This window comes from Saccopteryx bilineata, chromosome 1, assembly GCF_036850765.1.
Source record: "Saccopteryx bilineata isolate mSacBil1 chromosome 1, mSacBil1_pri_phased_curated, whole genome shotgun sequence".
NCBI lineage: Eukaryota > Metazoa > Chordata > Mammalia > Chiroptera > Emballonuridae > Saccopteryx > Saccopteryx bilineata.
This window is the reverse complement of record NC_089490.1, coordinates 216,936,215-216,959,888: the sequence shown is the minus strand read 5'-3', so window position 1 is coordinate 216,959,888 and position 23,674 is coordinate 216,936,215. Positions and strand designations below refer to the sequence as shown.

Sequence of the window (23,674 nt, the reverse complement as noted above, 5' to 3'; positions counted from 1 at the left end):
TTGCATCTCTCCTCTGTCTCTGCACTCTGCCTGGTTGTTTAGGGGCTTACTCTTCACTTGTTATTCCAAGTTATTAACAATAGCTTCTCAGGGACAGAAGAAAGCAGGAGCTCTGAGAAGACGCAGAGTCAAATCTCAAGGTAAGTTCTATTAGGGGGCCTGGGTTGGGACACCATCCCAGGGTATCATTCTTGTGGTATTTCATCCCTGGGGTCATGTGTTTCAGAAAGTTCCAATAGCCATTTATCAAATATCTTCCACATGCACCTTGGTGGGTAAAATAGTGAACAGATAATGTGAAGCGGATATGTGGGAGGGTGTTGAAGAATAGATATGGCTGAACTGCTGGGGTCAACTTGGAGGTAGGTATGTGCAAGGTAGTAACTTTTCTGAGCTCATCTCCAGCTCAGCCCTGTGTTAGTCTTCACAGAAAAGCCATCTTGGATTTTCTCTGTGGCTGCCACCTCTGCCTGCTGGTCCCACCCTGACCTGCCTATCATCTCCTGTGAGCCCAGACCCCCTCTGACCTGATTTTCTTGGAACACAGAAAACTTATTTCTGCCTCTGGACCTTTGCACACACCCCGGCCTTCTGTCCTTAGGGCCAGTACCCTCTCTGGTGGCTTCAGGGCTAAGGACAGCCTCTTGGGCTGCTCCAGGGGTTGGGGCAGTAAATACTACTCCCGGCTCACGTGTTAGAACCCACTAAAACCAGCAGCAGGGCTCACCCGGAACTGCCCCCCATCCCCATCATCCAGCTCCAGGATGTAGCCGTCTACAGGGCTGTGGGTGAAGGGCGGCATCCTCCAGGCCAGCGTGACGCTGTTGTTGCGGGTGCAGCACTTCTCCAGCTGCAGTAGGGGGATGGGCGGCACTGTGACAGGACCAGAGAGTTTAGAGCACAGCCCCTCCTCAGGGTACGGGGACACCTGTGCCACCCACTTCCCCAGGGGCCGGCTCCCAGAAGGACATGTGGCTGATTTCCCTCCTTGGCCATCCTGAGGCTACTCCTGGGTCTAGACTCAAGGTGGGCAAATGAGGGCAGGCACAGAGTGACCAGGAATCTCAGAGGCCATGGCAGGAGCCTCCATCCCTCTAAAGAAGAGAGGTCCTCTCTCCCACCCACTGACAATCATGGTTTCAATTGTTGTACTGTGAGGAGCCCCTGGGAATTCCAGCACAGCCTCTGTCCACTGCCTCCCAGCCCAGCACAGGCCCACAGGGAACCTCCGGGCCAGCCAGCGTGCAGCTTGGGAAGTGCTTGGGCTCTGGGAGGGCTGTAAAATGCAAAGACACATTGCCTTTGGCTGGGAGCATTTTAAAGGCCCAGGGAATTTGACCCAGGATGGAGGGGCAATCCTGGATATCAAACAGTAAACCCATGGAAGTAGGAATTTGAATCAAACGTTTTTTTAAGGTGAGATTGGGAGAATGAATTTGTTCTAAAGCTATGTTCAGGCTCAAGAGATTTCAGAAATAAATGTAGTCCACACTGACATTTTTTAAGGGGAAAAATGGCAACATCCATTTTGGAAAAACTACAGATTTCAATTTGGTGCCGAATTCCAGGTTTTAGAGGACAGTTTAGCTGGATGCAACCCCTGCCTGTTTACAGAATCAGTAGCCTTCCTATTTACCAGCACAGAAGACCCCTCTCTCGGTCCCTAGGCGCTGCTAATCATTCTCCCACTTCTTCTGTGGACCTCACTGCCCCATCCATCCAGAGCTCTGGAGAAGCTCTAAGCCTTCTCCTTCAGCAGCCCAACGCTCCAGAGCCACCCTCTTTCTGTCCCCACCCTGCCAGACTCCTCCTGCTTTTCACACCACATCTCATTTACAACTGGGGCACCTGGCTTTCCCAAACCTCCCCTGGGTGCAAGCTGAGTGTGGGGTGAGCATGGAGATGTGCAAGAACCTGGTCTTTTCTTTAGTTTAAAAATGGTCACATATTTTGCAGGCAAGGATTTTCCTGAGTTCACAGATTCTGTAGGTGTGGCACTCAGCCCTTTGATATTTTGGCTTAAAAACACCTAAACAGCTTTATTCCTTCTCTTGAAGATACCCTTGGTGTCTCTGGAGAAGCAGCTTTTAGAACAGGATTCTAGGGCTGGCTAATTTCGTAACCTGGGAAAGGTATGCAAAGTTTACTTAAGCCTTAGCCTCTGTCCCCCATGGTTCTCTGAACTCACCTCTTACTGCCCTCCCTCATTCTGTCTTCCCCTCTGACCTACTTGCTCTTCTTGGAATACAGAAACACTCCTGCCTCAGGGCCTTGGCACTTGCCATCCTCCTGCCACCTGGAATGTTCTTCCCTATTTTGCATCTCTCTACTCATTCTCCCCTCAACATATTCCCACATCCCCTTCCAGAAAAGCATTTGCCACTATCAGACAATATATTATAGATTTGTTTGTGTGTAGCTTGCTTTCTTCTCTAGAATATCCGCTCACTCTTGGAGTTTGCAGGGCTGTTCACAGCTGTGTCCTCAGCATGAAGAATAGTGCCTGGCTCATGTGGGCACTCACTGAGTGTCTCTGAATGAACAGATAATCCTTTTCTACAAGTGGGAACACTTGGGCTCACACCACAGCATTATCTGTCCTAGGTCACCTGGCTAGCAGATGGCTGAGCTGAGACTTGAGCCAGGTCAGTGACTTGGACATCTTCCCCTCTTACACTGTCTCCCTCCCAGTATCACAATCTTCTGGTGGCACTAAGTTGCTCCCTTAGAGGGGACACCATTCCCAAAAGAGGCACTGACTGAACTGGGCCAGTCCCGGCTCACCCCTACATTTCATCTGAATGAAGTCCAGTTGGTGGATGGCCTGCAGCAGCGGCTCACTGTCCAAGCTCAGGTTAAACTCAGCAGACACCTTTGGCTCCAGGGCACCTTTGACCCACTGCTCCTGGGATACCTGGACACGCTTGATTAGGGCATCCGAGATCTTAAAGGGAGCACAGAGGTTAAGGGTTTTGATTTGCAAAGGACAAATTCATGCAGCAGATGATGAGGGAGGAGTTGGAACTTTGTTCTTGTCATCAGGGACAAGCAGGAGTTGTACTCAGCTAGTGCTCAAGTCATGGACGAGAGGGAATGACCTCTGCCCTCACAGACATGGGCAAATGCAAATACACTGTGTTGTTGAAATCATATTTTAAAAGCTCAGTCATGTTCAATGTAAAGTGCACTGGTGGCTCTGGCCAATGACTCAGTGGATAATGTCGGCCTGGCCTATGGATATCCGGGTTTGATTACTGGTCAGGGTACACATGAGAAGCAACCATCTGCTTCTCCCCTTCTCCCCCTCCCCCTTCTCTCCCTCTTCCTCTCCCACAGCCAGTGGTTTGATTGGTTTCAGAATCAGCCCTAGGTGCTGCAGATAGCTTGGTTGGTCCAAGCATGTCAGGCTCAGGTACTAAGAATAACTTGATACTCAAGCATCAACCCCAGATGGGGTTTCCAGTTAGATCCCAGTTGGAAAGCATGTGAGAGTCTGCCTCTCTATCTCCCCTCCTCTCACCTAAAGTAACTAACTAACTAACTAACTAAATAAATAAATAAAGTGTACTGGCTAGTGAAAGAAATTAGGCCAAACCTTCTTGTGAAACAAATGACACTTTTTTTCTATTTTTTTATTCAGTGAGAAGAGGGGAGGCAGAGACAGACTATACATGTGCCCCAACCGAGATCTACTCAGCAAGCCCATTAGGGGGCAATGCTCTGCCCATCTGGGCTGTTGCTCCATTACTCAGCAACCAAGCTCTTCCTAGTGCCCGAGGCAGAGGCCATGGAGCCATTCTCAGAGCCCAGGGAAAATTGCTCCAATTGAGCCATGGCTGTAGGAAGGGAAGAGGGAGGGAGGGGGGGAGAAGTAAGAGGGGGGAGGGATGAAGAAACAGATGGGTGCTTCTCTTATGTGCCCTGACTGGGAATTGAATCCGGGACATCCACACACCAGGCCAATACTCCACCACTGAGTCAACCAGCCAGGGCCCAGATGACACTTTTTAAATATACAAAAGCATTCTTCATCCTACCCCTTTTGCCTGATCTAGTACTTTGCAAAGTGAGACAGAGTAGTAGTTTCTCACAGGGTCTGAAGAACATCTCCCATATGCCTAGAATTTGGAAGCTCACTCCTGCCCCCCACCATGTGTCCTCCAAGCTGTTTTGCAGCTTCTTCACCAAACTCTCTGTGCATCACACTCCCAGCCCAGATCTCTGTGGCTGGATAGTCCTGCCCATTCAGACATTTTCAAGTGTCCCCTTAGAGCTGTGTACCCATCTTGGAGATTAAGAGAGGGTATTTATCATTTTCTCTATAGACGGTGGGCTGAGCTCCTCTCTGAATCACTGCCTTGTGCCTGGGAGATGCTCATGACTGAGTCAGCCTGGCAGCAGTCATCTGTCCAGGCCTGTAGGGCTCTGCACTTTGAGGCGACAAGCTACGTAGATTCTACTAACTCACTTCTTTCCAGCTCACTTGGCAAAGACTGACCTTTCCTACTTGTGGGCAAAATGTTGCTTTGGGATCTCTGGACATCAAAGCATAAAAACATGGCATTTGGGCCCTAAAGACGATGACACTTGACCTGCTCCTTTAACAAGGACATAGAACCAAGGCCACAGCTGGTGAGAAGGAGAGCCAACATGAGAACTTAGGACTTCTGCTACTCTAGAGCGAAGAAGAATCTACTCAACTCCAAGCCATTGGAACGACCTTCCTAAAATTTAGGCTAGTTTGGGAGTGGCGGTGGAAGTGGAGGAAGGCTGCTAAGCCTGGTGTCCTGGGGAGCTGCTCACCTGCAAGAACCCAGCGGGGTCATTCTCCTTGATCACCTCCAGGCAGTACTCCATCAGCCCCGTGGACTGGCGCAGCTTCAGTGTGCAGTGATTGATCTGGTCCCAAACCATCTGCGATGAAAGAATCCCATCAGAGGAAGAGCAGCCAGGCTGCGGTGAGAGTCACAGAAATAGTATGGAGAAAGACCTGGGGGAGGTGGCACTGGTCTAAACTGCTAAGCAATCTCTCTTCTCACCACCGTGCTTCTGAGCTCCATGTACCCTCATTACTGGGAGTAAATGGACCCACCTCCCAATATGTGGGGCCACAACACCCAACAGACTAAACTTCCTACACTCTGGAGGGAAGAACAGAGGAAGTGCCTAATCTGAAACTCTGTAACTTCTCATCTCTCTTCTCCCTTGATCTTGGGTAACTCAATGGGCTCTGTTGCTTTGCTGGTAAACCATGGACCATCCCCAAAACTCATTCTTTCTTTCCTTGAAAATAATATTTTCTGATTCATTGAGAAATGTCTATAAAACAGATCGAGCCCTGGGACAATGAAGAAGTCATTTTTCAAAGCTGCATGCTCACAGGGCACCTGCCTGGGCCAGGATCCCAGTGCTGTCTGAGGGGAAATCTTCCCCACCTTTGGTGGATGAGGTTGTGTTATTATTACTGATTATTGAGTACACAACACATCAGAGACAGCCTGAGAAAGGAGGCAGAGCTAGAGACCCAAGCAGAGCTGTAGAAGACAACCCTGCATCAATATAAACAGCAGTTAACTGCAGAGTAAGGGTTACTTGGAGACAAGAGATCTTGGAGTGTGTTGGCCATGGGGAGACACTGGCCTAGGTTACTTGAATGCAAGTATGCAGGATTCTTGGAGGAATGCCTCCAAGAACCAGATGTCCTTTATGATTGATAAGCTCTGGGACTCTGACTCTTCTTGTGTCCTTGTTCATGAAAGAAACAATAGATTTGCAGGATTGGGGATGAAATGGATGGGAAAAAAGGCTTGTGTAACTTTCTAGTTTTATCTGCTGAGCTATGGCTTTTGGAACTCAATAAATATGCAGTGGCGCAGTTTCTCGGGGCTGGATCCGCCTAAGAGTTCCAGCCCTCTGCCCATTAACTTGTATCTGGTGTGTCTTTTGCCTCGCGAGTCCGAACCGTAAAGAAATTTGTAACACAGAGCAAGGTCTCATCTCCATCAGTGGTCACTTGTGCTCTGCAAGATGAGAACAGGAGTCCCTTTGGTGGAACACAGAACTTAGAGAAGATGGGCAAGACTGGACCTCTGATTTGATATCAGCGGGATTCAGGGCTTCTGACTCTGGCTTTGGAGGGAGAGCATGTGCGTAGACGGGCTTCAGGGAGTCACGTGAGTGTAAGTAGGCCCAGGAGCAGCCTGCTCATTCCTTCCTTGTTTTTCATTCATTCATTCTTCATTCATTCATTCATTCACTCACTTACCCAATATTGACCTAGTGCTTACTGTGAGCATGCTCCACCCACGGTAGGCACAGAGGCTGCAATGAGCGTTGGGTGCGTCTATGTCCCAGGTCCCTACCTTCAACTTGTGCTCCCTCTCTTTAGTGACCTTGGTAAGCAGCTTGGCTTTCTGCCGAGTTAAAGCGTCAACCAGTGCATCACACTGGGCGACCAGGCAGGCTTCGTAGTCCAGTCCGTTTTCCTGGGGAAGCAGAGGGCGTTAGGAGAGAGCATGCCAGAATGGGATAAGTGCTAGACACAGAGACACATGTCAGGGAAGCTGTTCTGGCCTTGTTCTTGTTTTTATAAGATTGGAAACAGTGTAACTATGAGTTAGGGGAAGGGAACCATGAGTCTCAGCACATCTCTATGGTGGCATATTCCTTAATTATTCAAATGTTGTTCAGAGGGATTTTTAAATATTATAGAAAATCCTCATGAGAGGAAGAAAAGCAGGTTACAAGTTGTATACTGTGAAATCCCATCATATTGCATGTGTGTGTGTGTCTAAAGCAATGGAATAGCATGGTCACCTCAGATGCTGAAATATTGGTGACTTTTTCTTTGTTCTGGTTATTATTCTCTACTTTTCACAATTTTGGTAACATATTATTTTGTTTTTTATAGTTAAAAACCAGTAAAACAAACAAACAAATCTCATGTTCCTGCTATAGGGTCTCTTTCTCATTCTAAGTCTCTAAGATCCGCATGAGTTCAGGCCTCTTGTTATGGGCTAGATTGTGTACCCCACATTCCTATATTGAAGTCCTAACCCCAGTACCTCAGAATGTGACTGTATTTGGAAACAGGGCCTTTAAAAAGGTAATTAGGTTAAAATGAGGTCACTAGGTTTGGTCCTAATCCACTGTGACTGGTGTCCTTGTAAGATGAGGAGACTGGGACACAGGCTCACACAGAAGACCACATGAAGACACAGAGAGAAGATGGCTGTCTACATGCCAAGGAGATAGACCTCAGAAAAGAAACTTAAACCTGTTGACCCCCTGATCTTGAACTTCTAGCCTTCAAAACTGTGAGACAACACATTTCTGTCTGTGGTCCTTTGTTATAGCAGCCCCACCAAACTAGTGTATCTCATGTCTCTGAAACATTGGAAACATGACTTGAAATGAGTTGTGGCTGAATTTTCACTTTATTTGTTAGGCAGGATGGCTTTATGGACCAATCAAGGATTCGGTGCCCTTGGGCCCTTTCCTCCAACCTGACGCTGGACTACTTCACAGGTTCACTATGTGTATGTTCCTCTACATGTACATTTACACGGAGCACATGCGTGCGCACTCTTCCTTACAGACGAAGCTCCTGAGGTCAGACGCGGTGCTTTATTGAACTGTGTCTGGCTCAGGATGTGGCACTGCCTGAGGGCTCATATACACTTATTTAGTAAATGATGGATTTACATTCTGATGCGTTGATTACGTGAGTACCCAACACTGTATACAGACAGCACGCAGGAAGACGTGGCCATGCAGGGGACTGCATGACTTCTTTCCAGATTTTTCTATGATCCCCTGTCACTGAGTAAATGCAAAATCTCCTTCCAGCCATCAGAGGTTGCATGGTGTTGGAGTGAATGTGTGGTATCTGCCACCTCTGAGGCTGGGCAGTGGGACAGCAAACCAACTCATGCGCACCACTGAAAACCCACCCATACTGTCCTTCCTTCCTGATGTTTCTCATGACTTGCTACACCCACTGCCCTCCCACCGCTGCAGCTGTGCTCACCTGGATCTGCTGCAGAATGTTCTTCAGCTGAACCAGAAACTCCTTCGCTTCTTTTGCCTTGTCGGAAACTCCATTTAAGGCTTGAGATAGTTGGGCCTAAAAAGGTATCACAGGTTGAAAAGGGGAAGGAGGCGTTAAAGGCACATGGTATGCACTTCATCGTAGACTGGTGTTTATGGAGGGTAGAGCCGACCCTGCCCGTACACCGTTCTCATTTATGAAGGGACAGAGGTGGACTTGTGGTGCCTATGACATGTGCTCCCTTTCCAGCACAGGTTGAGTATTGACTGACCTCCTCTCTTCTGTCTGGACCCCAAAGCTGCAGAGAGGCCAGGAGTGCTTGGCTGATTGGCTTGGGCTCATGGGCTGGTCTTGATGTTCGCAGAACCCAGGACAAGAGTCCTTGGTTTGGGTTGGTCTCCTGTCTTCCCAGGGCAGCGTTATCCATTCTCAGTAGGGCTCTCAGATGCTTATATATGGACAGCCCAGGTCCCAACCAAGCTCTACCCAACCCATGCCCACACAGTTGCCTTTGGTCTGGGGGTGGGGGGGTGGGAAAGAGCCCTACAGACCCTAGAGATGGGCTAGAGCCATATGGCTGGGAATCCTGAAGCATCATCTAAAAGGGGTGCAGGCTCCTGGTGGCAGCCCCCTAGCCCTAGATTCTCCCCACCTGCAGAGAGGGGTACAGACACAGGTGGTTGGGACCCAAATGTGAAACGGCCAGCTGAGGCCAAATCTATGGCCTTTAGCATCAAGTTTCTTTTTAACAAACCACACATACAGTCAAATTTGTCTTCAAAATTTAGCTATTTTCAGCTGGGTAGCTCAGAGTGTTGTCATGATATGCCAGGGTTGTGCATTCAATCCCCAGTCAGAGCACATACAGGAATCAACAAATGAGTGCATAAATAAGTGGAACAAGGAATCAATGTTTTTCTTTCTCTCTCAAATTAATCCAAAAAATCGATATTAGATTTTTAAAAAACCTAGCTATTGAGTAGAGTGATAATCTTGCCTTTTAACATAACTCTCATTTTCATAGTCAAAATCTGAGGATGGGTTAAAACAGGGTCAGAAAGGCCATGGTCATGCCCTGTCTCTCTCCCCTCCACTCCCTGTTTTCTTTAGGCCTTTGCTCAAGGTCACCTTGTGGGTGAGGCCTCTCCTCACCCTGCTTTGTCCTTTTCAGAACGTCCACCCCCAGCTCACAGAGGCTCGCTGTCGGTCTCCCTGCCTGGAACGTAAGCTCCTGGAACAGGGGCCTGCCTGGATTGCTCACACTCAGGAAGACCACCGGCACACAGTAGCATTAAACACAATTTGTTGAATGAATGAATTGGTGAATGTGATTCTTTACTATATCAGTGGTTCTCAAAGTGTGGTCCCTGGGCCAGCAGCATAAATATCACCTGGGGATTTGCTAAAAATGCAAATCTCTGGCCTCACCCCAGGCCTACAGATCAGAAACTGGGGGGTGAAGCTCAGGAATCTGTCTTTTAACAGCATTCCAGAAGTCCTACTGATCTCCTCCTAGGAGGAGATCAAGAACTGAGGATGGCTCCATGACCTTGCTTCAGACAATGAAATGCCGAGCATTTGGAGCAGTGGCCGGAGGTGGGCAGAGCATCGTCCTGTAGGGGGCTTGCTGGGTGGATCCTGATCAGGGTGCTTGTGGGAGTCTGTCTCTCTGCCTCCCCACCTCTCACTCAACAAAAAAATAATAATAATAAAAAATTTTAAAAAGTGTTTCTGCATTTTTCTGTAACCAAAAGAAAGGACAGAAAGATTTTGACCTATAACCAGGGCAAGGCTTGAAAAGAGAGGCAAGGCAGCAGATGGAAAGTGTGGTTTACCAGACAGCTTAGGCTGGTTATGCTGCAGCAACAGGCACCCCTGCAGCTCAGATGCTTCAAACAATGAAGTTTTGCATCTTGCTCAATTGAATGCCTACTGCAGGTCACTGGTAGTGCGATTTCACATCCTCTGCATTTTAGAATCCGGGCTGAAGGAGCCTTGCACATATGAGACACCCTCAGAGCAGAGGAAAAGGAGCTATAGTCAAAGCACACACTGGCCTTCCAAGCTTCACCTGGAACGTAATATCACTTCCTCTCATTTCATTGGCCCAAGCCAGTCACGTGGCCCAGTCTTGTATAAATGGGGCAAGAAGTGTTATCTCTTCTACAAGTAGAGCAGAAAGTATTGTGAACAAATAAAATCTAGCAAAATTATTTCTGGAGTCAGACTGATTATGGTTTTCCTTTACTAGTCAGGTGCTCTGGGCAAGCTCTTACTCTTCTATGGAATCTATATACTAGGGATATTATACTACCTATTGTACTTCTCAGCTGTGACAATTAAAAATAAAATCTATTACAACATAGGATTTTTTTTTTCTTTTTTCCCCTGGATCATCCAACCCCTCCTCTTCCCATTGTTTTCTTCCTCCACCATCCATGCTGTCAACTTAAGTGCAATGGCTCTGGCCAGGAGCCTCTAAGCTGACTGAGGGTAAGAGAGCATTTGAGAGAGGTGGGCAGGGAAGGAAGATGAACACACGGGGAGAAATGCAGCCGTTCAGTATTGCTCCTTAAAGACAAGATCCTGGTTTTATAGATTCAGGGAGGGGTTACAAAGAAATCCCTGATGTGTTTTAATCTTTGCAGAGGACTTTATCCTAAAGGGATCAAGAGGATAAGCACGCAAAGATGTAGTTACAAGAATGGTTATTGCAGTTTTAAAAATGGTAAAAATTTATAAATGATCTAAATGCTCAGCAACAGTGATTAAATAAGTAATACTTTATCCACATAACTGAATACTTAGCATCTGTTAAGATAATGTCTTTGTATATTTATTAACATAAAACAATCTCCATGATAGATCATTCAGTGGAAAGAAAATAAATATATATACCAAAAAGTACATATAAGAATGGCTCATTAAAAATTTTATTTCATTAGAGGATTGTTCTGAAGCACAGAGGTTGCCAGTTCGATCCCCGGTCAGGGCACATACAGGAACAGATTGATGTTCCTGTCTGTTTGTCTCTTTCTCTCATTTTCTTTCTCTCTAAAATCAATAAAATAAACATTAAAAAATTTAATTTTGAAATAATATAAATAAGTGCCTTATGCATATATACCAACTATTAAACTAATTATATCTGTGTATCATATGCATATAAGGTGAATTTTTATATTTTTTTGCATCTTCTCTGTATTGTCTGATTGGTTGTTTTTTTGTGTGTGACAGAGACAGAGTCAGAGAGATAGACAGGGACAGACAGGAAGGGAGAGAGATGAGAAGCATCAATTCTTCACTGCAGCATCTTAGTTGTTCATTGATTGCTTTTTCATATGTGCCTTGACTGGGGGGGCTACAGCAGACCGAGTGAACCCTTGCTCAAGCCAGTGACCTTGGGCTCAAGCTGGTGAGCCTTGCTCAAACCAGATGAGCCCTCGCTCAAGACAACGACCTCGGGGTCTCGAACCAGGGTCCTCCGCATCCTAGTCCAACACTCTATCCACTGCGCCACCATCTGGTCAGGCTTGTCTGATTTTTTTTTTTTTTTTTTTTTTGCATTTTTCTGAAGCTGGAAACAGGGAGAGACAGTCAGACAGACTCCTGCATGCGCCGGACCGGGATCCACCCGGCACGCCCACCATGGGGCGACGCTCTGCCCACCAGGGGGTGATGCTCTGCCCATCCTGAGCGTCGCCATGTTGCGACCAGAGCCACTCTAGCGCCTGAGGCAGAGGCCACAGAGCCATCCCCAGCGCCTGGGCCATCTTTGCTCCAATGGAGCCTTGGCTGCGGGAGGGGAAGAGAGAGACAGAGAGGAAGGCGCGGCGGAGGGGTGGAGAAGCAAATGGGCGCTTCTCCTGTGTGCCCTGGCCGGGAATCGAACCCAGGTCCTCCACATGCTAGGCCGACGCTCTACCGCTGAGCCAACCGGCCAGGGCCTTGTCTGATTTTTTAAACAATGACTATTATTCTCTTATAGTTAGAAAAAATTGATAGTTATTTTCATTAAAAAAAATTTACATGTTGGCTTAACAGAATAGCTTAGTTGGTTTATAATGGTCCTCAAACTTTCTGAAGTCAGGGCGCATTTAAAATCCTACAAATAACTGTAGGAGCACTATATACAAATTTCTGAGAAATATGTTATAATAATTAAGTCGAATATTAAAGAAAAAATATAAAGTCCAAGCGTGTTTTTATGGTAATTAAATGAAATAAATACAACAAAATTAAATTTACTCTGCCATTAAAAAACATTTTTATGTTACATTTTTTGAGTTATGCTTTTTAGAATTCATAAAAAAGGGATTAAAAAAATAAAAAAACAACAAAAAAGTTATCTTTTTATATATATAGATACATTCTTAGTAAGATTTAGTAAATTCAGCAGGTCCGAATGCGTTGTTTTTTTGTTCTTGTGTTTATGAGAAACACAAACCTGATGTTTCCTAGTGATTTCTTCAATGTTTGGGCATATATTTGAAAGGCAAACTCTCATTTCCTCATCAATACATTGAAGAATTCCTCTCTTTTTACTCTTGATTGTGTTGAGGGTAGAAAATCCTAATTCATATAAACAGGATGTTGAAAATTGTAGTAAAATGTTCAAAGCTTTTTTAGATATTGCCACATAATCTTCTTTTATAGAAATCCAAAAGGCTTTAAGAGACAATTCCTTACATTTCATCATCAATCCATGATCAATGGATATAGCTGCCAGTTCTTCTGTTAATGTTAAACCAAAATCACTTGAAGCTTCCATGAATGGGTTTCTAACCCAATCGTATTGTTCAGTGTTAAGTGATGGAAAATGTTATCAATTAAATTCTGCCCATCAGCCTTCAAGTTCTGTTTTATTTACTCTTAACTTTTGCTCACTTCTAGAAGTGGATTCTTAAATATCACACTTCTTTTTGAGAAATCTATTCATTTTATTTGGGTGTATTTATCTAAAAATAATATAATGATGTATTAATAATAAATATAATAATGATGTGTTAACAAAAAGAGTGGTATTTTTGTAACTTTACACCAAACAAAGGATAGAAGAAACTTGCCTCCAGTCTTTCCAGGGAACGTGGGAGGTAGTGTAAACAATCCAGCACCACAGCTTAACAGCCTTTTGCAACCTAATCAGGCAAGTGAGTTGGTGGGTTGGGCAGACTGTCAGCTTACAGCCAATTCCCCACACCTCTGTCCCCCAAAAATCTAAACTCCAAAAACCCTGTTGTTTTTTTTGGTCCCCAACAGGCACATATCTCTCTGGAATACCATAGGTCGCACTTACAAATCTTCTAGGGCGCACACTTTGAGAACCACTGGTTTAAAGCATCTCCTAAATAAGCCAAGGTCATGGGTTTGATCTCCAGTCAGGGTATATACAAGAATCAACCAGTTCCCTTATCCACTATGACTGATGTTTGTATAAGTGGAACAACAAATTATCTTTTTTCTCTCTCTCTCCCTTCCTGTCTCTCTCCCTAAAATCAATCAATAAAAAATTTTTTTAAACTAAAGATGTCATATCTATTTTTAAAAAGTTTATAGGTTGCTAAGATCTCTTTTGAAATCTCCATCCATGAGCAGCAAGGAATTTTGCAACTTGAACCCAACAGCCACACTGTTCTTTCTCCAAATGACCTCTGATCAGGACATTTAACCATCAGTGTCCCAATGCAATGATAATATTTCTTATTGTAACCCTGGAGGGCTAATACTTCAACATAATTACTTTTGGTGATTGTCACGAGGGCTCAAGAGAAAGTGGCAGGGATGAGGAGACTCCCTTTGAAACCGTCCATCTCTCCTCCATCCCTTCTCTTATTCTTCATCCAGTCTCAGGACCCTAGCCATCCAGCCACCCACCTGACATCCCAAAGCCCTTCCATCACTTTGCAGCCCCCTTCTTCCCAATTCACAGCCGGAATCTGTACTCCACACCTCTCATGAGCCTAATGTCTGCAGGTGTCAGAAGGAAGGCAACTCAATCTGGCTGAATATTTTCACAGGGTGCTAGGAAACATTTGGCTTAACCTTCATGGGTTAGTAACTTTTAATTATCTTTCAATTTCCAGTTTTTTTCTTGTTTTATTTCCCCACTCAGGTACATTATTAATGTTACTGTGTGTCATGAACGGTGTCTCATAAAAACCCTGTATTGGTGTCCTAATCCTCAGTACCTCAGAATGTTAACATATTTGGATATAGATTCCTTGCAGCTGTGATTAGTTACAATGAGGTCATAGTGCAATAGGGTGGGTCCCTTATCCACTATGACTTATGTTCTTATATTAAAAGGAGGAATTTGGACACAGACACAAACAGGGAGAAGGCCAACATGAAAAGTGAAGTATGTAACCACACAAGGAGTCACCCAAAGCTGGGAGAGAGGCCTGAGGCCTGGATTGATGTTTCCCTGGAGCCCACAGAGGGAACATGGCCCACTGACATCTTGAGCTCTAACTGCTGCCTCCAGAGCTGTGATAAAATACATTTTGGTGGTTTTAAGTGATCGAGTTTGTGATAAATTGCCATTGCAGCTCTAGTAAACTAATACGTTCTCCACAGTTTCTCTCCTATTCTAATATACGTTCTTTATATATTTTCACTAAATGGAATCATATTACAAATGATCTTTCTCCACATCATATATATATATATATATATATATATATGGTATTGGTTCCTTTAGAGAAGGGGGAGGTAACCAAGTTCCTTGTAGCTGCAGGAAAGAGGTCAGGAACCACACTGAGGCTGAGAAGTGTTAAAAAACTTATCCAAAGACAGCTCCAAACCGAATTCAGATCTTTCTATTTCAATTCAGGTCCTTCTTATTATATCAGCCAATAATTGACCAGAAGGTTGGTTCAGGAAATCCTGGCATAGATCTCTCTAGCACTCATTCAATGTAACACGGTGGAGTGGCCCCCCATAAAAGGACAGATGCTTCTCTCCACAAGAGAGCTCTGAACAATCTCAGATGCTGAAATGGTCCCTCTTGCACCCATGCTTGGCCTTGATAAAATAAGGATGATGATGATAGTGGCTTTCTTTTACTGAGCACTTACTATGTGGTGTGCATTGCCCTATGTTCTTTCTTTTATTTCTTATTTTTGACAGAGACAGAGAGAGAGTCAGAGAGAGGGTCTGCTAGGGACAGGCAGACAGGAAGGGAGAGAGATGAGAAGCATCAATTTTTCATTATGGCATCTTAGTTGTTCATTGTGCCTTTCTCATATGTGCCTTGACCTGGGGAGGGGGGCTATAGCAGAGCAAGTGACCCTTTGCTCAAGCCAGTGACCTTGGGCTCAAGCCAGCGATCTTGGGCTCAAACTAGCAACCATGGGGTCACATCTATGATCCTACGCTCAAGCTGGTGAGCCCATGCTCAAGTTGGCGACCTTGGGATTTTGAACCTGGGTCCTCTGAGTCCCGGTCCAACACCCTATCCACTGTGCCACTGCCTGGTCAGGCTGTTCTATGTTCTTAACATAGACATAAATCCTCATCCTGCATCATCTCATTTACTACAAGGTCATCCCATGGCCAGTGATAGAGTTTTAGGATTGTTGTCTCTGAAATGAGTTTTCTTACTCCCTGCATTCTCCTGCCTCCATAGCACTAATAATTTCAGTGCTGTGTCAGTCTAGTAAACTTATACTCAATCTATTCTCTGAACAAGATGAAGAAGTTCTAATGTCTGGGAGAAGTTGCGCCAATAAGCCCAACTATCTTCTGTCATCCCTCCAGATCCCCAGGCTGTTTCTGACAGCACTACCACACATGATGAGGAGGGGAGAAGTGCCATGCTATTTAGTGTGGATGGCTCTTCACTAAAAGGCCAAGGAAAATGCCTAATTCTTTCTCCCCTCATTTTTCATACAGTTCCCCATCCTGCAGGAATCTCTTTGTTTTCACAATTCACCACAAAGTTACAGGGACTGCACTGAACTAATTATTTATGGAATTGATGTTGCAATACATTTTGGTGTTCAGTCACCACTCATTTATCAAATAAATGTTCCTCATGACCTACTGGGTGCCAGCTGCTCTGATGGGTACCGGGAGTGCAGAGATAAGTAAGACACAGTCCTTGCTGTCAAGATGTTCAAAGTACAGTGTTATTTATGCATGTGATGTATAAAGTCATTTATATGAAGACACTATGAGTCTCTGTTAGTTATATCATTAACAGGTGTAAATAAGAAAAGCCTAATCACGTGGGATTTTATTTTTAAAGCAGCCTGGAATATTAGAACACGTGTTCATGGAGACTCTGAGAAGACTCAAAATGCAGAAAAGTAAAATTGAGCACAGCAAGATCATGTTTGTACGAGGAAAAGCCAGAGACCAGAGAGTAATTCAGATCATAGTCCGATGGTACCTAACAAACCTGGGATAGGATATCGGGTGCATGGCCTCGTGGACCAGAATCCTGATTTTGCTGACACACAATGCAAGGTGAGGTTCTTTAGATCCAGTAACTAAAAGTGCCTCTTCATTAGGATCAGACCAACTCCAATCACTGGTAATGATCATAGAAGCGTTTTTGTGACAATCATTTGTGATGAGAATTGGTCTTAGAGTTTTCTCTCCATGGTCAAATTTTGAAAAAAGAACTTTTATTTTTTTGTTTGGACATCTGCTTCCTTTTCACTCTCCAAATCCTTTCCATCCTTTGAAATGTGACTCAGCTCCCACGTACTCTGTGCAGCCATCCCCAGTGCCTGTGGTCGTCTGGCCTCTACTTGGTGCTCATGATCACTTACGGCTGCTTCCACACTACTGAACTTCTTTCTTTCTTGTGTGTAAGTGGAGCGATGAGCCCTCTTGTCCATCTAACAGAACTAAGGCTGATGACCCATCCCAAACTGGCTTAATCAACCTTTTCCAAATCCCTTTCACCGTCACCTTCCTCTCGTGAGTCTATTTTCTGATTTCTATTTTGCTCCTTCTTCCCCCTCCTTCCTTCCCTTAATTTAGCGAAGTATATCTAGGTATTCTAAAAGTTTTGGCTTACAGATTTTTTACCAGCAAACAGATTAAGTATAACAACCTGGGGAAATGATGAAAATTTACAAGAATCTTCAAAATGATTATAGCCAGGCTATTTATGGTCTTCATTGAAATTTAAATGAAGCTAACAGTTAATCTTCCTTAGCATTTCAAATTAGATGTCCTTTCTGGACTCTATTTATCCTGTCATCTTTCACCACTGTCCCCAGATCCAGCAGGTTTTCTTTAAGTTGCAGATGCTGAAGGATGTGTAACTCAAGTTACCTCATTTTTATCAGAAGTGCCATCATATTTCTCAGTGTCCCTCTGTTTCATCTGAATTAGTATGTGTTTATCCCTGGCACTTGGCCGGCAGATAATAAGCTCTTTGAATGAAGGAACTAGATTTTAAACAAGTTTCTGAACTCCTCAGTCAATGCTGTGCACTCATCTCTTCTTTCTTTTCCGACTAATAAAACTCCTGTCATTCATAACCTCAGCTCCAACATCTCTTCAATCTCCCCCTGCACTCTTTCCCATTCCCCCTTCCCAATATCCTGGCAGAATTAACTGTCTTCCCCTTCCTGTTCCCTCATTAATATTCACAGTACAAATATAGTACTTATTCCATATTTTTATGAGTGGTCTATACATTAGGCTCTTTATAAAAGTGTCCCTCTCCTCCAGTTGGCTGTGAGCTCCCCTGTGGTCTGTTTCATATGTATCCACAATCCCCAGCACAGCCCATGGTTACAGTAAGTACCCAACAAATGCTTACTCAATGGAATGTTTTGACCAGATAAGACAGAGAGCCATGGGCTGATGTTTGCACCTTATGTGCTAGAGGACACGCCAGCAAACTCAGGCATGAAAGCCACCTTCACTGTATAGCTTTAACTGGTACTATCCTTGGCCCCACCACTGACATTCTGTCATCATCATTATCTTCTTCTTCTTCATCATCATCTTCATCATCATCATCATGACTCTCAGCAAACCTTAAAGGAGCAAGAGGCCTTATAGTTGACAATGCAGGTGACCCTGAAGCTTGTGCACCCCAACTGAAACAAGAACTTTTTTAGAATCAGATGAGCCCAGGAGTTACCTGCAATGTGCCTGAGGCAAAGATCACTCAAGGAACTATTTGAATGTTCATTTAATCCTTCTGTTGGAAGATATTTTTCAGCAAATCTCTCATGTTTCTGCAAGTCTTGTCATTGAGGCCTCAGTTGCTTTTTGTTCTGGACTGTCCTTCCAAAATGTTTATTTGGACAACAACCTTGGAAGCTAGATACGCTGCCTTCCCACAGAGTGAAGTGCCCATGCTTACTTTATAAAAGATGTAGGCTCCCTAAGTTCAGGGTTCCTCACCTGAAATGAACCCTACTGTGTGTGCAGGTGTCACCTGGCCCTCTTCATGTCACTCTGTGGGACTGAGGCTCAGGGCACTGCCACAGAGCTGCTGGTTTTCTGACTACTACTGCTGCTGTGATCAATACACTGCTCTGTATCTCTGACCCAGGAGGTTCACATCTGCCTGTATGCCTGAGGTTGTGGCAGGTGAGCTGTTAGCTTGCACACTAGAGTCTCAAACCTCTCGTGTTTCCTGACACACATCCCCAGCAGGGTTTTCTTGCTTTTATTATATTCTGACTTCCTACTCTATGCATCTTCATAATCCCGAAAAGATAAGAAGTGTAAAGCCCAACTGGTTAGTGAGGGTTGTTTGTGAAATAAATATTTAGCAGGGATAAGCTGCAAATACTTACAAAGGAAAGCAATTTGAGAAGCAACAGTCACACCCTCCAAACAAGCTGATAGTAGGTGGCAATATCCTGATGAAGGATGTGAACTAGCATGAATGACCCAGCTGTGTGGACCAGGCATGGTCATTTCAGAGTGTCTCTATTATATGGGATGGAAAGGGAACAGTCACATGTCCCAGTGACCTGGAAGGTCCCCATTCCTTGATCTGAACATTTAAAATCAGCATTCAGGTTTTCTAACAGTGACTGGGCACAGCTTGGAAGTAGAGGACTGTCCTGGGCTGTTAGCTCAGTTGGTTAAAGCATCATTCCCATACATCAATGTTGTGGGTTTGATTCCTGGTTGAGGAGCCACTGAGCCACTTCACCCGCAGGTTAAAGTACCAAAAGCTACAGAATTAATATTAATATTTTGGGAGGCTTGAGAAACATTTTGTTGATTTGGGTTAAGGTGTGCAGAGAAATTGTGAGAATAGTCTCTGTATTGTGTGATTGGCATAGTCAGGATGGCCCTTGGCATTGTATTGTAAATGCAAAAGGGAGGAAAACATGGATCCCCAGACATTCCACCATGCCTGTGGGGAAAAGGCTTGCCAAGTGCAGGGAGAGAAAAGCCAAAATAAACCTTTTCTCATAGCAATGAGCCATTTGCAGGCATTTGTCCCCACAGAAACTACCTCTCCTATGTAAATGCGTGTGGTTAACACGTGTGACTCAGGACAGAGAGATAGTAGATGAACACTAGATAATATAGGAATGCCTTTTAATATGTAAAGAGACATCTTTCTACCATTGTGTTGGCTTGTAAACTTTGTTTTCCCCAAAAGGATGTATGGCTTGCAAATTGAATGTGGTCCTATCATGTTAAAGGACATATGACTATAACCAATAGTGGTAAGGGGATCCTAATTGCAATTTTTGCTTCTGTACTTCCCACTTACAAAACTATAAAAACTAAGTAGAACAAAGGGCCGGCGCGCTCTCTCCCTCAGACCACTGTCGGAGTTTGCCGCCGCTTGGCCAAGCTAGACAATAAAGCTTTGATGTGTAAACGATGGACCTTGTTCCTGTCTTCAACGTTTCGGGTCCCTCTGAATTAGGCTTAACACTGGTCAAAGCATGTGCAAGAATCAACTAATGATTGCATAAATAAGTGGAACAATAAATCAATGTTTCTTTCTCTCTCTTTCTCCTTTCTAAAATCAATCAATAATGTCAGAGTAATGGCAGAGTAGGAAGCGATACCGATAAATTTCCCCCAAAACTCAACAAGATCTTCAACCAGAAACAGAAAAACTTATCCTTGGAGACTCCAGATGTTTTGCAATACACCCGAAGGTATGGTCGAGTGAAAAATTGGCTAAATATATAACCAAACCCCAAAAGAAATAGGGAGTAAGAAATGCTCCGCCTTCCTCACTAACCTAAACAGGGCGGCTTTCTCTGGGAAATGTGAATATAGAAACTGAGGCGGGCAAAGGGGGTGAATAGATCCAGGCTGCGGCACAAACAGCCGAACCAGGCTGTGGCACGGAGATCCAAGCCGAGGAAAAACTGTTCCTGTGGCAACCCAGGCAATACAAGCTAACACTCGCACCAAACCCAGACAAAGAAAGACAAGCGGGGCAGCCATTTTACCCGATCTCCTGGTCGGCGCGCAGATAGTAGGCGAGAGATTTCTTCCAAAGCCCCGGGAGTGGGTGCCCGTGTTACCCCACAGAGAGGCAGAGTCAGAGGCCTTTGTGTGGGCCGAAAGCGGAATCCCTGGGCAGCCCCAGCGCCCTGGAAAAGCCGTGCACAGGAGGGAGCGAGAACTAATTCCAATGGTGGAACTTTTCCATGCCGGTAGGGGATTCACTCAGACGGAAACGTGGCTGGCCTGATATCCTGGTCTGCGCGTGCAGATAGCGAGAGATTCCTCCGAGTGCCTCGGCAGTGCGCGCCTGTGTTATCGCACAGAGGGGCAGAGTCAGGGGCCTTTGTGTGGGCCAAAGCGGAATCTCGGGCCGCCCCAGCACCTTGCAAAAGCCGCGCACGGGGACGGAGCGAGAGCCAATTCCAACGCTGGAACTTTTCCATGCAGTTGGGGGTCTCACTCAGAGCGTGAGACTACTGGCCAGATATCCTGGTCTGCGCGCGCAGATAGTGAGCGAGAGTTTCCTCCAAGTGCCCCGGAAGTGGGCGCCCGCCTGTGTTACCGGACAGAGTGGCAGAGCTAGAGGTCTTTGAGTGGGCGGAAACCCCGCCTGATTATGCTAGCAGCTCTGACTTACTGAGCCTTATCCAGAGCTCTGTGCTGAGTGGAAATAGAGTGGGGAGTTGCCAGCTCTTTGAGCCTCTTACTATCCAGGCAGAGGCAGCAGCAACCCCATAGCTGGATTATCAGGCTACTAATTGAGGAAGGAAAGACTAGGAGAAAGGCTCCAGGAACACAGACTCTCGAACTGTCAGAGCCTATAAATGCTAATGAGCCTCGACTGCCAACGAGACTAAAGCACAATACATGACATTGCCATAGAGACTTATCAACTGCAAACCTCTACCTGAGCGTGCCAAAGGGGCAGAACCCGGGGTACAGAGTCACCGACCAGGAAGAGGGAGAGAAAAGAAAAAGCAAGAAGATAACCTCTCAAAATCAAGAATAATCTGCAGACTTTATAACCTATCCCATTTTATTATATTTGTTCGTTTGTTTCTCTTATCTTCATTCTTGATATTTTTTTTCCTCCTCCAATTTGGCCGATTAACTCTCTGCCGGTCTTACTCTCTCCTCTCCTTGAACTACACTACCTATAAGTGTTCATCTCCCATTATCTTTTCTTTCCTCTTCCTTTCTCTCTATGAGGGTTGCACTCCCAAAACCCTTAACTCTCTCTCTCTCTCCTCTTTTTTCTTTTTTCTTCTTTTAGTGGTTCCCTCTTTTTTTCTCTCTCTCTCTTTCTTTTCTCCCTCTATATTAGTTTCTTCCTTTTTCCTTTACATCTCCTCTCATTCAAACCTCAATAACAAACAAATTATCTTATCTGGGATTCAAACTTATGTTTGTGGCATTTTGGGGGTTTTTTACTTCACCTTTTTAACTCACTAGCAGTGCTCCCATCCCTGGCACTCCATTTTATCTAGTTCTTGTTCCACTAAATACAATAGTAATTTTTTAATTTGTCCCCCCATTTTCCTGTTTCCCTCTTATTCCTCTCATCATAATGCTTAGTCAACCAACACCTAAAAGCAAATCATTTTATTCTTGACCCAAATTTTTTTCTTATTTGCTTTTTGTGGGTCCATACCCCCTTCTTTTTTTCTTTTTTCTTTTTTTTTTTGCCCTTTTATTACTTTTCCCCAATTCAGGCCCTCCATTACAGGCATTGTTTGTAATAATTCACAGTTCACCACAAGATTTTCTCAAGAAAGAGGAGAGAGGAGAGGAGAGGAAAAAAGGAGGGGGGAATAATTTCCTTTTTTAAAATTTTTTATTTTATTTTATTTTTCTTTATTTCATTATTAATTTTTTTAAAAAACCCAACTCTTCGATTTTTTATTTTATAACTTTTTATTCTTTATTAAATCTCATTAATACTATCAACAAAACCACCCTCAGATGCCATTAAGGAAGAGAAAATCGAATATCATGGATACAAAAGAAAGAGAGGTAACACAGCTAGATGAGAAAAAATCTATGGAGAAAAAATTTAATATATTGGAAACTTTGGAGCTAAATGACAGAGAATTCAAGATAGAAATCCTAAAAATCCTCCGAGATATACAAGAAAACACAGAAAGGCAATTTAGGGAGCTCAGAAAACAACTCAATGAACACAAAGAATATATGTCCAAGGAAATTGAAACTATAAAAACAAATCAAACTGAGATGAAAAACTCAATTCATGAGCTGAAAAACGAAGTAACGAGCTTAGCTAATAGACAGGTCAGATAGAAGAGAGGATTAGTGAAATAGAAGACAAGCAACTTGAGTCACAACAGAGAGAAGAGGAAAGAGACTCAAAAATTAAAAAAAAATGAGATAGCCCTACAAGAATTATCTGACTCCATCAAAAAGAATAACATAAGAATAATAGGTGTATCAGAGGGAGAAGAGAGAGAAAATGGAATGGAGAACATACTCAAATAATAGATGAGAACTTCCCAAGCCTGTGGAAAGAACTAAAGCCTCAAGTTCAAGAAGCAAACAGAACTCCGAGTTTTCTTAACCCCAACAAACCTACTCCAAGGCATATCATAATGAAATTGGCACAAACCAACAGCAAAGAAAAAATTCTCAAGGCAGCCAGGGAAAAGAAGAATACAACATATAAAGGAAGGCCCATTAGATTATCATCAGATTTCTCAGCAGAAACTCTACAAGCTAGAAGAGAGTGGACCCCAATATTTAAAGTCCTGAAAGAGAGGAACTTCCAGCCACAAATACTATACCCATCAAAGCTATCCTTCAAATATGAAGGAGAAATAAAAACATTCACAGATACAGAAAAGATGAGGGAATTTATCATCAGAAAACCCCCACTCCAGGAATTACTAAAGGGGGTTCTCCAATCAGATACAAAGAACAAAAAAAAATAGAGCCACAAGTAAAAGCTCCAAGAAGAACACAATAAAACCAAATTTAAACTGTGACAACAACAAAAAGAAAGGGGGGGAGAAGATGGAGATTAACAGTAGCAAAGGACGATGGAGTGCAAAAGTACTCACAAAATAGTTTGCTACAATGAACAGGGTAGGAACCCTTTTCATTACTCAAAGGTAACCACCATTGAAAAAACCACCACAGAAGCACATGAGATAAAAAAGATAGCAACAGAGGAAAGATGTATGGAATACAACCAAATAAAAACAAAAG

The 23,674-nt window shown here is 44.2% G+C and overlaps 1 protein-coding gene across 2 annotated transcripts in view; it reads right to left on the bottom strand.

Moving 5' to 3' along the window:
- Window positions 1-23,674, bottom strand: part of TRIM67 (tripartite motif containing 67) — a 44,574-nt gene that overhangs the window by 6,754 nt on the left and 14,146 nt on the right. The window contains exons 2-6 of one of the 2 annotated variants that reach the window (XM_066235992.1): window positions 8,030-8,125; window positions 6,363-6,485; window positions 4,804-4,914; window positions 2,785-2,944; window positions 728-873 (exon numbers count right to left, since the gene is read on the bottom strand). In XM_066235992.1, coding sequence (XP_066092089.1) covers window positions 728-873; window positions 2,785-2,944; window positions 4,804-4,914; window positions 6,363-6,485; window positions 8,030-8,125 — 636 coding nt within the window. The remainder of the gene's footprint in view (window positions 1-727; window positions 874-2,784; window positions 2,945-4,803; window positions 4,915-6,362; window positions 6,486-8,029; window positions 8,126-23,674) is intronic. The other variant, XM_066236002.1, reaches the window with a different exon arrangement.